Genomic DNA, 14,850 nt, shown 5'->3' with positions numbered 1-14,850 from the left:
ATGGAAGGCTGAGTCACCCTTGAACCAGTCAGAATCAAACTCCTGGCTGCTTGCAGAGTTAGCCTGAAATGCTGCATCCTAACCACCATGGCTCATAGGCCATGATTTTTTAATCTAGTTTTTAATCAGTTGTTCTAAACTATCCAGGATTACTCTGTAAGATAGGTGGCTGTACTTCATGTCGGTTGGAGCTGCTTGAAAAGAGAATCTCGGATTAGATGGGCGGGGGGTGTTATTGTAATCTACTGAATTAGTTCTTATATAATGCAGTTTCACATAATCCCATAAAGTCTGCAGTCTATCCACCTTCCCACCAGGCAATTCTGAACTTGAGGAAAATGAGGTATTATTCACTATATCAATCTTGTAAAAGCAAATGTACATCACTGAAATAAATTCAAATGTATGTCATCCCAAATCTGCACATGCCTTTATGGAAAATGGCATAGAAAACTACATCTTAGGAGTTGCTTTCAGGTTTTTTCCCAAAGATAAACTTCCAATAACTTTATTAAGTTGAGCTTTTTGGCATCTTATCAAGTCCAACAGTACTTTTGTTAAGGTTTAACTAACTCTGTCTCTTGTGAAAGAGCTGGTATGAAACAACCAAGACTCGGGAGCAACTATTTTGGGACTGAAAGACAGCTGATATTTCAGAATCAGAAGTAACAACAGCCAGTGAAAAGGTAAGTGATAATTCTAGCTCTGAGCAAATGGAATATATCAAATGAGTAAAGAAAGAATATTGTGTTGACAAGAGGTGGGAGGGGGAGAACAGAACAGTAATAATAATTCACAAATACTCAGTTTGAGTTACAGTGTACTATATAGCCTAAGATGTAGCACTTAAATTAAAACAAGGATGATGTAGTTTCAAATAATTTTTCAATTCTAGACATCGTTATTGTAATGCAATTTCAAGCCAACAGTTGTTCTTTAAAACACCTTACAGGATTATTAGGATAAACGTGAAGAACAGCCCATGGAGCCTTTTGACTTACTTGGAGAAATAAGAAAGATACAGTAATCTTAGCTTAACACAAAACATGAATTACCATCCATGAGACACTTCATTTAATTTTATTGCTACAAACCTTTGGCCCTTCGAGAATTATGATTTCACATAATTCTTGAAACAGTTTATGTATCTGATGAAGTAAATTATTGTTAAAAAAAAACCTAAACACTTTACCATAGTAAATGTGCCAGGCTCTCAAGTGCTTCAAGAATTTTATTTGCTGGTGTATTTCAAAATATATATAGGACCGAGGTAATTTAATCACAACATGAATTTATGTCATATCTATTATTTCACAGTGCTGCAGTCAGTATTATGGGCACTCTCACTCCTTAAAATAATGTAGTAGTTGTGGAATCATTATACAAGGTGGGAAGTAGTGGGCTAAATAGAAGTAACTATGAGAGGAATTCAGGAGTTTTAGAAGACAATTATTTAAGTATGAGCCAGCAGTGTGCTGCAGCTGCCAAAAAAGCCTATACAATCCTAGGCTGCACCAAACTTGATAATATCAAGTTCATGTGAAGTATTAGTACTATTATATACTTCCCTGGTAAGACCACCTTTGGAATATTGTGTCCAGTTCTGATCAACATGGAAGCACAACAAAGATGGCTAGGAGTCTGAAGACCAAAACATGATGAATAGTTACAGGAATTGGATGTCTAGTGTAATGGAGAGAAGGATTAGGGGTGACATGATAGCAGTCTTCCAATATTTGAGATGCTATCACAAAGAAGAGATGGACAACTTATTCTGCAAAGCACCTGATGGCAAGACAAGAAGTAACCAATGGAAACTTATCAAAGAGAGATCCAACCTAAAATTAAGGATAAATTTCCTGACAGAACAATTAATCAGTGGAATGGCCTACCTTCAAAGGTTGTGAATGATCCATCAATGAAGGTTTTTAAGAAGCGATTGGACAGCTATTTGTCTGGAATGATATTGGGTCTCCAGTTTGGGCAGGAGCTTGGACTAGAAGACCTCCTTCCAATTCTGTTATTCTGTATTTTTCAAATCAACAAATAATGGATGTCTCTGTAATTAGCATTATATCTCTCCTCCTGAATACTATATGTTTAAAGAACATTATTTCCTATATTCCAGCAGAATTTATAGACAATCTTAACCCTATGTAGCATACAGCATTACGGGAATTTTTTGCTGGGCAACAATGTATAAGATTTTGAACAAAGTCTTTATACATTGAGTTTGAACAAACTGGTAGCTCGTTTTCCTTCAATTTACGATGTATATCAGCAGCACCTAGAGAAATGCCTAGTTACAATATACATTACGAAGAAACAGAATCCATCAATGGATATAATTTGAACAGAGGGGACATAACACAAAATTGTACTTTCTGGTTTCAGTAAAGTACTGGCTTCTATATTTTCTATGATTGTATCATGATATTATGTTATCCTTATGAAATAGTCAAGCATTAATACTTTTTTTCCCAGTACTCTGCAAAACTATTTGTCAGCCTCTACCAAAACAGTGATCGAAACTATGCTCCAGCTCAAGCCTTTATCTCTTGCTCTTATCCTTTTACTTGCACTTACGATGACTGGTAAGAATTGGGGGCCTTCCATTCATAGTTGTTTTGCTTGCTAAGCCTTGCTTGCCTCAGCTTTCAGTTAAAGTTAAGTCCTGGTATTAAGTATGGAATGTACAGTATGTGATTTATTATTGTTGCAATACCTAGTTACTGATTAACTAAATAAGGCTCAGACACTTTTCAGAAAAAGATAAAAATAAATAAGAGTTGGAAGGGAACTTGGAGATCTTCTAGTCCAACTCCCTTCTCAAGCAGGATGATCAGCATTGTGTATTACATTAATCAAGAAATAGCTTATTCTAGCAATAGGACTAATCGTGTGATTAAATAGTATTTTAAAAATCAATGTATCCAGATATTATTAGGGTATCATACAGACATGATGATGGAAGGCCACACTTAGGCCATTAAGTCTTCCCTTCCTTGCCCTGTGCGAGAATCAAAATGAATGAATCCCCACAGATGATCATCCACTTCACATAAACATTCCCAGATAAGAAAAGTCATCCTATATCTAGCTGGGACTCTGGGAAATTAACATTACTACCGTGTTTCCCCGAAAGTATGACATGTCCTGAAAATAAGGCCATGCCAGATTTTTGGGGTGGACAAAAATATAACCCTTCCCCTGAAGATAAGCCACCCCCCTCCAGCCAGGCAGAGCGTCACTAATTGACCTAGCGGTATTCCAAAGGCACCAAGCCTTGGGAGCTATGGGGGAACAGGCGTTTGCATGGCTTGGTGCCTTCGGGATACCGCTAGGTTGGTGAGTGGCGCTCTGCCTGGCTGAAGAGGTGGGTTGTCAAGCGGCTGCTCTCTTGCAAATGGGCTTCCGAAGAGCCTGATGTGGGGATGGGAGGACGTGGGCACAGCCTCAGGGGCAAATGGCTGTGTTGCATTGTCGCAGCAGCACAACACAGCAGCCATGAGGTGACCACACTCGCTACCTCCTGCACCCCCAAAATAATAAACCCTCCCCCTCAGATAATAAGGCCAATGCCATATTTTGGGGGTCAAAAGAAAATGAGACCCTGTCTTATTTTCAGGGAAACACGGTATTAGAAATTGCTGTACCATTCAGTGAGTACTATCCAGTGAGAGTAGGTCTTGACGTTCTTCTAACATCAGGTATTTGAAGAATACTATTGTATGCCCTATTTATTCCTTTATTTCCTAAGCTAAATATTACCAATTGTTTCTGTTTCCCTTCATAAAGATGTAGTTTGTAATCCTTTGATCATTCTTATTGATCTCTTTAAGCCTGATCCAATTCAGCATCATACCCTGAAAAGAATTTAGTCCCAGAAATAAGAAAGATATAATTGTGGAAAAATACATAATAGTTAACATTACAATGCAGGTAATTGATGTTGGAAAAGATCAATTGCAGTGCTGATCCGATCTGAGAATTCAGCAACTACAAACAAATGAAACAAGAAAACATATAAAAGTCAAAAGTCCACATCCTGGACAAAGAATGTGGACTTGAAAAAAGGGGTAAAAGAGGCCATCTATGTTAACATTGAATAGCCCTCTCTCAATGAAGAGGAATATGACACCATCTATCTCCAATATACAACACAGTCCTTTCACAGTTCCAAGAAAATTCCACACACATTTACACTCTTGATTCAGGTGACCTTGAGGGCACAGATAAACCCCCAAGTGGCCTCAATGGCTCTCAGAGAGAGTGCTAATGACCAGATGGCTGCAAAGAAATGTAATCCTTCCATTCCCCTACTACACATACACCATTCAGCCAGAACTGAAGAAAGTTCTTGGATGAGAAGCGAAATGTTTTCCTCAAGGAAAAAACAAAGTCAAGTTGCGTTTTGAGAAAGCACCTTTCGGACATGACTTGGATGACTGAGAAACTCCACAGGCATGTAAAAGTAAAAATAAAGATTCTGCAGACCACAAGATGGCACCAATCTGCTACAAAATAAAAGGAAACGTCCTGTGAAGAGACTAGATCAGGATCCAAAATTAGTGCATTCTATGAAAATTCTCAATAAAAAAAATTAACATTTTCCTTAAATTGTACCAAAAATTTAAAGACAATTTATGTTACACAGAGAAAAATTTAAAAAATAAATAAAATTGCTAAAAACAGTTCTTCACTAGAATATTTGTTCCTGTTCCTGTAGAAAATAGCCAACCAATGAAGAGAAACGCCATCTGTTCCAACTGATACCTGGGAAAAAATTTACTGGAAATTCCACTTTAATCAGATATTGGAGGAAAACAAAGTACTGTAGCTCTTCTATCCACCTTGGCAGGCAGCTCTGCACCCTGTTTCCTCAAGATCTGCTTCTGGTTTTCACTGGAACAAGGTTCTAGGGAGATTTGGAGAATTTGACTCCATCTGTGTGCCAAATGGTGATAAAAAGTGATTTACTACCAGTGGTTGCATTTATGACTGCCCTTATGTCACATGTTCAAAGTTTAGGCACTGTGCTACCAGCATGTATTTATATCAGTTGTAGTGTCCCCAAATCATGTGATTGCCATTTGTGACTTTCTCCGGAGGTGGGTGGGTGGGTGTTTCCAGCAAGCAAAGTCAACAGGAGAAACCAGATTCATTTAACAATTGTGTGATTTGCTTAATGACCCCATAACTCAAAAGGTTATAAAACCAATCATGACTCATTTATAAAATCAGGCATGATTCATTTAACAATTGCATCACTTAGCAACAGAGGTTGCTATCACAATTGCAGTCGTATGTCAAGGACTACCTGTACACCTCATTCAGATGAAGTTTTAATTTTGATTTTTGTCTTTTCCAGAAACTGAAGCCAAACCCATCTCAAAGAGACATGTCCGTCGTGATTGGCTGGTTATTCCTGATACAATTGCATTCAATCTATATTCATTAGTAAATGAAGTGTCACCTAATGCAGCCGAGTATTTGTTTAATGCTACCCAAACACCATATATTCTTGAAGTAAGGTATGTCATGTCCGGTGATGGTCATCCACAACTTGCTACGTCATTTGTGAAGGTGCATGAATTGGTATGAAAGGCAAAAATGTGAATAAAGGTGTTAACTAGCTCCAGGGTCATTAAACTATTTGGCAGAGAGACCACTTTGCATTTTAACCTCCTCCAAACTGTACATATTTAATTTTTTATTGTATTTTTGTGATATTCTCTATGGACTGTACACCGCCCCGAGTCCCTTCTGGGAGAGGGGGCGGTCTAGAAGCACAAATAAATTGAATTGAATTGAACTTTGTCACAAGTGGTGGACACCGAGAAGCCATAAGTGACAGATGTTGATGACATTTTATGCCTGCAGCCCAAGGATGTGGTAAAATAAGTGTCCTTTTCTCAATACTGAAACATTATTATTGAAATAAAACTCAGCTGATTGATTTTTACACATAGGGCTATGGGTGGAGCTATACTGACCTTGATTCACACAGCAAATGGTTCTCAATGCCCCTTTTATTAATCCATTACTTTTCTTAACATATATCGACATATCCCCCTTACTGGCTTGAAGATACTTCACAAACCATTATTTAAGTTTTCATTGTCATGATGCCACCTTTATCTCATTTCCATCCATGGCCACCTAACTTTGGATTTATCTGAATTGATGTAAAGATATTTTTCAACTTTTCCCAACACAAAACCTGTTATTTTCCCAGTGGGTACCACTTTGATAGTGACCATGGCAAGGATATAGTAGGAGAATGGGATGTCCCACCTTCCATTGACTCCTATTTCTGCAACATCACAACCACCTGTTCCCAATAACCAGGCAGTGGTGATTACCATCCCTTGCAATTTGGTTTCTGCTGTTACAGGTTGGAGGAAAAGCAGCAACCACAACAGGAAGATTGCCACTACTATTACATGTTTCAGAGCAATAATGGACTTCAATATTGCTGTTGATCTGCTTTTAACCTGGTTGCTGCTACATTTCCAAATTTCAGAATCCTTTCCGTTTTTAGATTCCAATATGCTGCTCAAGTCAGCCAAAGAAGAAATAGATACATGTAAATGATCACATCAGGAGGGCACTAGATAATGGAAATGTATTGGGCGGGGTATTTTTAGAACATTTCTCAAACTCTAACACAGGTATCTCTTTATGGCAGGAACTTCCTAATAAGAGAAACAACTAAGCTCAGTATACTGGCTGAACAAGCGAGAGAGACATTATCTGAATTATGGAAAGAATCTTAAGGAATCAACACAGTGATAACACCTACATGAATCTGCAAAGTATATCCTTGTGTTTTTGTGCATACAACAGATCTTTAAAAAATCAGTATTGCAAAGGGAAATCTTTGTGAAGGACACTGGGAAATAAATACGCTACACTCAGCAAGAATAAATTATGAAGCTGCTTTCTTCATAGCAATGACTATTGGAAATAATCACAATAGAACACTTCTTTTATTAACACTTGATTCCTTTTGTTTGTGTGTGTGCTTGCCCGTCTTTTACAGTTATGGTATACATTTCATACATTTGAATGATTGGGGTTCATGAAAGCTTATCCCTGGCCATGGTCACGCTAAACAAATCTGTCAACTTTATAATCTTTTGTTGGCTTTGTGGCAAATGAGCAAATGGCTAACCCTCAGGAAATGTAAAGGAAAAATAGGCAGTGTTTAGTTCCCAAGTAGCATCCCAAAAGGCAAGGAGTCCTGTGATGAGCTGCGTCACAGAAAAAGAGCAGATTCAAGACTCTTCTGCACAGCAGCCTTGATCAACTGTGGGATTCAATTTTTTTTACTACTGGTTCTGTGGGTGTGGCTTTGTGGGCATGGCTTTGTGGGTGTGGCAGGGGAAGGATACTGCAAAATCCCCATTCCCTCCCCACCCAACTAACCTGCTTTCTAGCTCCGTTCTCCTGTTCAGGGCAACAAAAGAAGATCAGCTGGGAGGCAGGGGGTCGGGGCCAGCCTATTTGACGATTCTTTGAATTACTCAAAATGTCCATTACCGGTTCTCTAGAACCTGTCAGAATTGGCTGAATACCACCTCTGGCGTTAAGGCACTTGTTTCTCAGGCTAAACAATTAGGAAATTCCTGCCTGGATTTTATGCTGTATCCCAGCTTTGGCAACAAGACTGTTCAGACATGCATTACCATGGTCCCCAATTGGTCAATTCTTTGGCAAGAAAGCAAGCACCCATCACTTTTCTATCCAAGGGCAGGTTGTTAAAGCCATATGATTTCCATTGATACACTTCTGCATGAATCTACCTCTGTTGACTCCTCCTTGTGCTTTTCATATCCCTCCGTGAACCATGAGGAAAAGAACCCATTATTTTACTTTTCTTGTCCCTTAAGCCAGAAGGAGAAACTGACAGAACTCTTGCCAACTTTACCTCAGAAAGATTAAACCATCATTGGGAGGGGGGGAGATTCTTTCACAAAGGGGCAGACACTCCAAAAATGGCCATAAAGGGTAGCTTCCACTATCCAAGAGGATGAGAGATATTCTTGCCATCACACACAGTGGACTTTTGGAGCAGAAGGGTTTGAAATGAAGTGCAGTGAACAAACCACAGAGTGTCACTTCTGGCAGAAGAAGTCAGCAATACTTTGGGTGCAGAGCAAGAAAATACCAGCAGCTACTTCACAGTGCACCAGGCAATTGGAGCCTTATGTTATACATGATGATCTTTGAGAAAGACCTTATGGGCTATCTTTTTGTGAGGCAGAGAGGACATGCGGATGAATCAGAGTGCGATATAAAAAAGGAACAGGAAAAAATGTAATTGGCATCTCTCTGTCCCTTGTGCTCAGTAGGTTGAGACATGCAGAAAGATCACTGTGATTCAATATATACTTTCAAAATTGTATTTGTTTCATTTATATTCTGCCCTTCATTTAAAGATTGCTTCATAGATTAAATGTCTTTTAAAGTATGTTTAATATATATTGTTTGGAGTCTCATGTTATTGTATACAATAAGTTCTTTTTTTGCAGCAAAATAACCATTGCATTTAATGTGGGAAAACAAGTCTTTAATTCATATAAACTCCATATATTTTAGTTTGAATTTTAGTCATTATTTAGAAAAGATATATTTTTCCTATATCAGTAGGTATCAATAGGCTGAATCCAAAATGTTGGAATAACCTGAAATGCTCTAATTCAGGGGTGTCCAAACTTGGCAACTTTAAGACTTGTGGACTTCAATTCCCAGAATTCCCCAGCCAGCTGGCTGGGGAATTCTGGGAGTTGAAGTCCACAAGTCTTAAAGTTGCCAAGTTTGGACACCCCTGCTCTAATTGGTTTTACTCTTATTAACTCTTCTGGTTTTCAGTCTGGTGCCTTAATCACTAAACTGAACTGTGTCTCACTACCTTCTTCAGGATTGCAAAACCATTACAAGAGCCCAGAAAAATTGCTCTGAAGAAACTATTTTCTTCATTAAAACTCCAAAACCAGATTTCCTAGCTGTTTGTCAGCAGTCTCTCTTTCTGCAGAAGCCAAGGCTCTGAAGCCATGTGATGCCTGACACTGAAGCTGGAAGTTGCTCTTGATCAGATTGAGGCTTCAATTTTGTAAAAAAGAAAAAAAGAAAAAAAGGTGTGGAATCTTGAATTTGCATTCTTCAAAGTCACAGGTCTTCATTTTTCAAAAGCATAAAGGACTTTAAAAGTCAAAATCAATTGCAGCCTCTGTTCAGACATCTGAGAATTTATATCTAGAACCTCTTTACTAATTGACATATAACTGGCCTCCTTGAGAAGACTATGCCCTGCAGTTGGGAAAGTATACCTTTTCTCAGTTGCAGACCAATAGTTACCCTTACATGCATGAATTTAATGGTTTTTTTATTCTCATCTGGCAAACAGCTTTTCTTGACAGGATTAGTAGGAAGCATATAGCTCTCTAGTAGGGAACTTGTGGTCTAGTGGTGTAGTGGAATCTGATGCTGAGCTACCAGAGGAGAAAATAAATAGAAATCTTGAACCAGTGCTGTGCAGGAAGTGGCCCAGGAGGGATCCTCCCTAATTTCTTTTAGCATTTATCAGTTAGTTATGCAAAGTATGCTTTAGTCTTGTGAGATTTTGTCCATGGGTGAACATGCAATAAAGAAACTTCTTGAGCTTTTACATGTCATTCTTGGTTTCCCATGCCTGACAGATGGAAACCGTAAGAATCCCTGGAGGAATCTCATTCCGGAAAGGCAGGTACCATAAGGTGCACTTCCTGGGTCTTGCTACTGTTTAATCAAGGAGACAAAACAAACACTATGTCAGGCCTGCAGCCATGTTCCATTTGGATCTTTGGCCTGCCACGCTTCTATTTTACTATGCTTTTTCTATAGTGGGGAAGGGGGGATAGTATGGAGTATAATGTTATGTAGCCAAAATAAAATTCCTTTCTAGATTGTCAAGGTCATACTTTGTCTTGGCATCTATGCACCTGACCAGAACTGGATGGATGGAACTGCCAGCATGGCAGTGGAAGATTGGACCATGTGATGGACTTGTGGGTATGAGGGTAAGATCATGAACTTTAACTTGGATGGGGGAAATGGAAGAAGCTTCAGATCCACGTTTCCCCAGATGTGCCAGCATGACTCTCTTAATAAATTGGAACTTTGAGCAGTACGTTGCCTTGGGAGTCTGGTTTAATTTTGGATGCTATCTGGAACGCTGATACACTAACTGACAGCTCTTAGGTGCCAGGCAGAAACCATGGAAGATAGGTAGTCCCTCAAATAACTGGCCTTATTCCATGTAGGACTTTATTGGTGATAAACCAACAGCTTGAATTGCACATGAGCAATCAATGCAGCTCCTGAAGCAGAAGTGTTGTATGGGCATTCCAAGCAAACTTTTCACTGCCCATGCATTCTGGACCAATTGAAACTTGGCAGAGGGCCTGGTTACCTCAGGGATATCCTATAACTGTGATGGCAAACCTATGGCACGGGTGCCACAGGTGGCAGGCGGAGCCCTCTCTGCGGGCATGGCAGCTATCACCCCAGCTCAGCTCCACTGTGCATGCGCATGGGGCTCCTGTCGGCCAGATGATTTTTGGGCCTCTGTCACACATGCCCAGTGGGCAGGGTGCATGCAGGCGATGCACACGCATGTGAGCGGTTTGGGAGGGTCAAATGCACATGGAATGCGGGTAGGTGCTGTGCAATCCTGGTGCCCAATTTTTGGTTCCAGGAGGCTTCAGGGGGGCCTGCTAAGCCCAAAATGGGGCAGGGGGTCTGCGTGCATGCATGGGCGCGGAGCACAGGAGTCATGCATGCATGCACAGGGGGTGTCGCACATGCATTGGATTATGGGTGTGGGCACATGCATGTGCGCTGTCACACACTTTCGAAACACAACAACAAAAAGGTTAGCCAACACTGTCCTTTAATATCTACCTGGTGGATTCAATGTGGCAGGGTTGGTCCCTTCTATCAGGACCCAGGAAGTGCAACTTCTCTGTAACATAGCCTGCCCTCTGGGATGAGGTTCCTCATGAGATACATATGGCTGGGGGATGAGCATGACTGAAACTCCTTTTGACCTAAGTTGCTTTTTTGTTTTTGTTTTTACTCAATTGTTATTCTGCCATCTCTGCCTTTTTTGTTTTACTTTTATTGTCTTGTTTTTATTTTTTAAAATAACCCGTATTTAATTTCAAATGCCCGAATTATTGAGATCTGGTGGAAGGTGAATGTGTAAATAATATGTTTGGAGTCCAGTTAACAACAAAATATTGTTTAGATTATTTAATTTCTCATTCTAGAAATTAAACCGCATAAGAGGTTTTGCATTTTCTCCCTGAAATTCCCATGTCCTCAAATTAGGACCGAAGCCTTTTACTCTCTCCTGATTTTTGTTTCTTGGCAAGAGGTGGCCTCCAATTAGGTCCTCCTAACTTGTGCATGTCACAGCTATGTAAAACAGCCTCAGATTGTAGGATAAAAGAACATTTCCCCAGCTCTACTTGGCATCATAACAATCAAGCACTTCACAGAAACAATCACTTTTCTTATGATACAAATTTTGCAAAGTGGTGCAGAAACAACGTCCGAGATATGTCTGAGTTGAAAGATTTTGCTCATAAATTGCCAGTAACTATTTTAGATTTTTACTTTGCTACTTATGTTCTGATTAAACTGCAGAACTGCCTCTTTGGGAAGCCAAAATGAAAGTTTTGGGACTGGTACATCTGGGCTGAAAAAATCCAGATGATCAAAGTTACAGTTCTCTATATTTCTTTGTTGCCATTTATTGCTTTTGCTGGATTTGGGGGCCTGAATTTGTAATCCTATGGCAGCATCTATAACCACTAAGGGATTTCATAAAAAGAAACCTACACACCATGGAAATGTGTAAATAAGTCCATATATGGAATTTGTTTCAGTAGATTTCAGTTTCTGATAGTGCAACTTAACCACATTGAAAAATCGCTTATAAACAAAGAAGGGCAGCTGCAAATACATATCTTAACCTCTTGCTATTAATAAGCAAGTTGTTTTGCTGTGATACATTTATTATAAAACATGTAACATTTTTTTCTTAGTGGGAAATTCAACTATTTAAATATGTTTGAATAAATCAATATTATTCAATGAAATCATTTGTAGTGATACTGATAGGTCAAATAACTTCTTGTGTATTTAACATTGCAACACATCTCTCAATTGCTTTCATAATAAGCAACACAAAACCCTGAATGCAGCATAATTTATGCCAGCATAATTTTCTGTTAACCCCAACATCTGAGAAATACACTTGAATGTAGCTGTGAGAAAGAGCCTCATTTAGTTTGTTATGCATATATTTATTGTTTAAAAATCTGAAAACAAGTATTTCTAAAAGAATCACAACACCAGCATTTAAACTGAAATAGTTTTTACACAATGCAATAGATATAGATGCACATCTGAAAAAAAGAGTATATTTTAGAATAAGCTAATAAACAATTAACAGAAAAAGAGGCATACTTTTAAAACTTTGCATTCTAAACTAATCTATATAGATAACCATAATGAGTTAGGTCTAAACAAGCCTGACTGTTGAATAGCTTGAATTATTTTATAATTCCCAGATATGGATTTTAACAATTTCTATTATTTTAGATAATATTAATTTCAAGCACTGTTTCATGTAATTACCTATTAACATTCAGGAATATATAATTCTTACAGTATAAGTATATTCAACTTAATCTTTTCATTAACTATCCAATTAAAGATACATATCTTCTATGTAACTCTAACAAATATTCAATGGCTAACTTAGTCATAATTCCTTCCAAATTCTTTATTTGAATTTCCTCACATTTCAACCTTCCCCTTTTTATGAATACTTCAAATCGGTGATTCTTATGCAGGACGATAACAACTTCCTTCTCTTCCCAATTTTCAGGCAAAAATGCTCTGAAAATCTAAGTGTCCAAGCTTGAAAAACTGTTTCCAGGTTTATTGTACTTCCTGCATGGACGAATACTTTGTATCATGACCCTACCGATGCGATCATCAAAGAAGAAGTAGATGAAAGGGTTTGTGCAGCTGTTGGCGAATGCCAATAGACCACCCAGTTCCATGCCCAGATAGACAATTTTATAGTAAAGGCAGATAGATGGCTTCATTTCCAAGATGTTAGATATCAAAGCCAAGATTTTAAAAATGTTGTAAGGAGTCCAAGAGAAAAGAAAAACAATTGCTACCACGAAGACAATTTTGATGGATTTTCTCAGTTTTTTGTTATGTTTCCCAATTTTCTGATAGTGCACATAGAGTTTTTTAATTATGGAATAATGCAATGTTAATATGCTGAACAATGGTATAAAGAAAGCCAAAGTTAGCAACATCAATGATCCAATCCAATTGTAGGTTATGGTTTCCTTGTCCACACAATAAGTATTGTTGTTGTAGCTTCTCAACTCTCTGGACTGTAGAGTATGCAGCCCTAACAGGCAGGATAGTATCCAAACAATGATGCAAATAAGAATAGGATAAAGCCTTGTTCTAATTTTTTTAGCCATTGATGGGTACATGATGGTCAAGTACCGGTCACCACTCATCCACGTCAGAAGAAAGATGCTGCAGTACATGTTGACTGAGATAATGTAGGAACTGCCTTTGCACAGAATAGAGCCAGATCTCCAAATTCCTGAGGCTAGTTCCTTGTCTATCCAGAAAGGCAATGTGATAAGAAAACTAAAATCAGAAATTGCCAAGTTGACAATGAAGGTATCAGTAAGCCTCCATACACATTGTTTGAAGATTAATGCTCCTATCAGAAGACCATTGCCCAAAGTCCCCACAAGAAAAATAACAATATAAAGAACACTCACAAAAATTTCCATATAAGGCAGCTTCAGAATTTGGCAATTTTCTTCAGGAGCATCTGAACTAAGAGAATAGAAGTAATCATAGCTGAGAGTTGTTTCCTCCATTTCAAAAATGATTCAGCAGCTGGATGGTGAAGGAGCAGCTAAACTCTTTATTCCTGGTGCAATAAACAGCTCTTTCCTTCAATTTCTTCCAGATAATAATGACAAAGCAGCCACTTAAGTGAGGAACAGAATGTGAAAACTGGTGGCTTCCTGAACTTAGACAAATGTATGTTTTTTTTTTTATGTGTTGTGGTTTTTTTTTTTACTTGTTTAGTAGAAGTAAACAACAGGTGAACTTCTCAGAGGGCCTTTTTTTTTAAAGTAATGTTAACTTGCCCAATTTTTTCCCCCTACCATAGCCAATAAAGGCCAACATATTCCCATTTTTGACAAAAACAAGCAGGTATATATCTTTACATTTCACTCTGCTGTTAATGTTAATTTCAGTTCTACAGTGAATGACCACAGGACATTTTACCACACAATGTTCGACCAGTAGCACTTTTTTTTAACCTTCTGACTTGATTTACACAGACTTGTTATTTTTGCAGTTATTTTTTCAAAGTGCATGAATAATGTAATTTGGTTTTATATATATATATGTATGTATGTAAGTATGTATGTATGTATGTATGTATGTATGTATGTATGTATGTATTTGTGTTACAACCCCTGGTATGATGTATACTAGTCTCCCTTTATTTATTTATCAGTACTAATATAACATATACGGTATATATATATATATATATATATATATATATATATATATATATATATATATATATATATATATATATATATATATATATATATATATATATATATACATACATATATATATACACACACACACACACACACACACACACACACACACACACACACACACGAACTACTGTTTACTTTGTTTTCAAAGTCTCTCCAGGGCTGG

General features: G+C 38.0%; 2 protein-coding genes across 2 annotated transcripts; one reads left to right on the top strand and one right to left on the bottom strand.

Moving 5' to 3' along the window:
* Positions 1-607: 607 nt before the first annotated feature.
* LOC309391897 (apovitellenin-1-like) lies at positions 608-6,999 on the top strand. Its single transcript, XM_081952726.1, has 4 exons — positions 608-686; positions 2,485-2,594; positions 5,372-5,534; positions 6,692-6,999. The coding sequence occupies exons 2-4, from the start codon at positions 2,534-2,536 to the stop codon at positions 6,777-6,779; spliced, it is 312 nt and encodes a 103-aa protein (XP_081808852.1). The 5' UTR covers positions 608-686; positions 2,485-2,533; the 3' UTR covers positions 6,780-6,999.
* A 5,546-nt stretch (positions 7,000-12,545) lies between these two features.
* On the bottom strand, positions 12,546-14,058 carry GPR15 (G protein-coupled receptor 15). Its single transcript, XM_081952647.1, has one exon. It carries the CDS (start codon positions 13,974-13,976, stop codon positions 12,963-12,965), a length of 1,014 nt encoding a protein of 337 aa, XP_081808773.1. The 5' UTR covers positions 13,977-14,058; the 3' UTR covers positions 12,546-12,962.
* Positions 14,059-14,850: the final 792 nt, after the last annotated feature.

Source organism: Natrix helvetica, assembly GCF_964273705.1.
Source record: "Natrix helvetica genome assembly, chromosome: 4".
NCBI classification, from domain to species: Eukaryota; Metazoa; Chordata; class Lepidosauria; order Squamata; family Natricidae; genus Natrix; species Natrix helvetica.
Note: the sequence above shows the minus strand (reverse complement) of the source record. Positions and strands in the feature narration are given on the sequence as shown.

What these genes read in the sequence shown, in the direction of transcription:
- LOC309391897 (XM_081952726.1), top strand. Translation starts at nt 2,534, where the DNA reads ATGCTCCAGCTCAAGCCTTTATCTCTTGCTCTTATCCTTTTACTTGCA. An exon ending in ACTTGCACTTACGATGACTG is followed by an intron (nt 2,595 to 5,371) that starts GTAAGAATTGGG and finishes TGTCTTTTCCAG; the next exon opens with AAACTGAAGCCAAACCCATC. An exon ending in CCATATATTCTTGAAGTAAG is followed by an intron (nt 5,535 to 6,691) that starts GTATGTCATGTC and finishes TCTTTATGGCAG; the next exon opens with GAACTTCCTAATAAGAGAAA.
- GPR15 (XM_081952647.1), bottom strand. Translation starts at nt 13,976, where the DNA reads ATGGAGGAAACAACTCTCAGCTATGATTACTTCTATTCTCTTAGTTCA.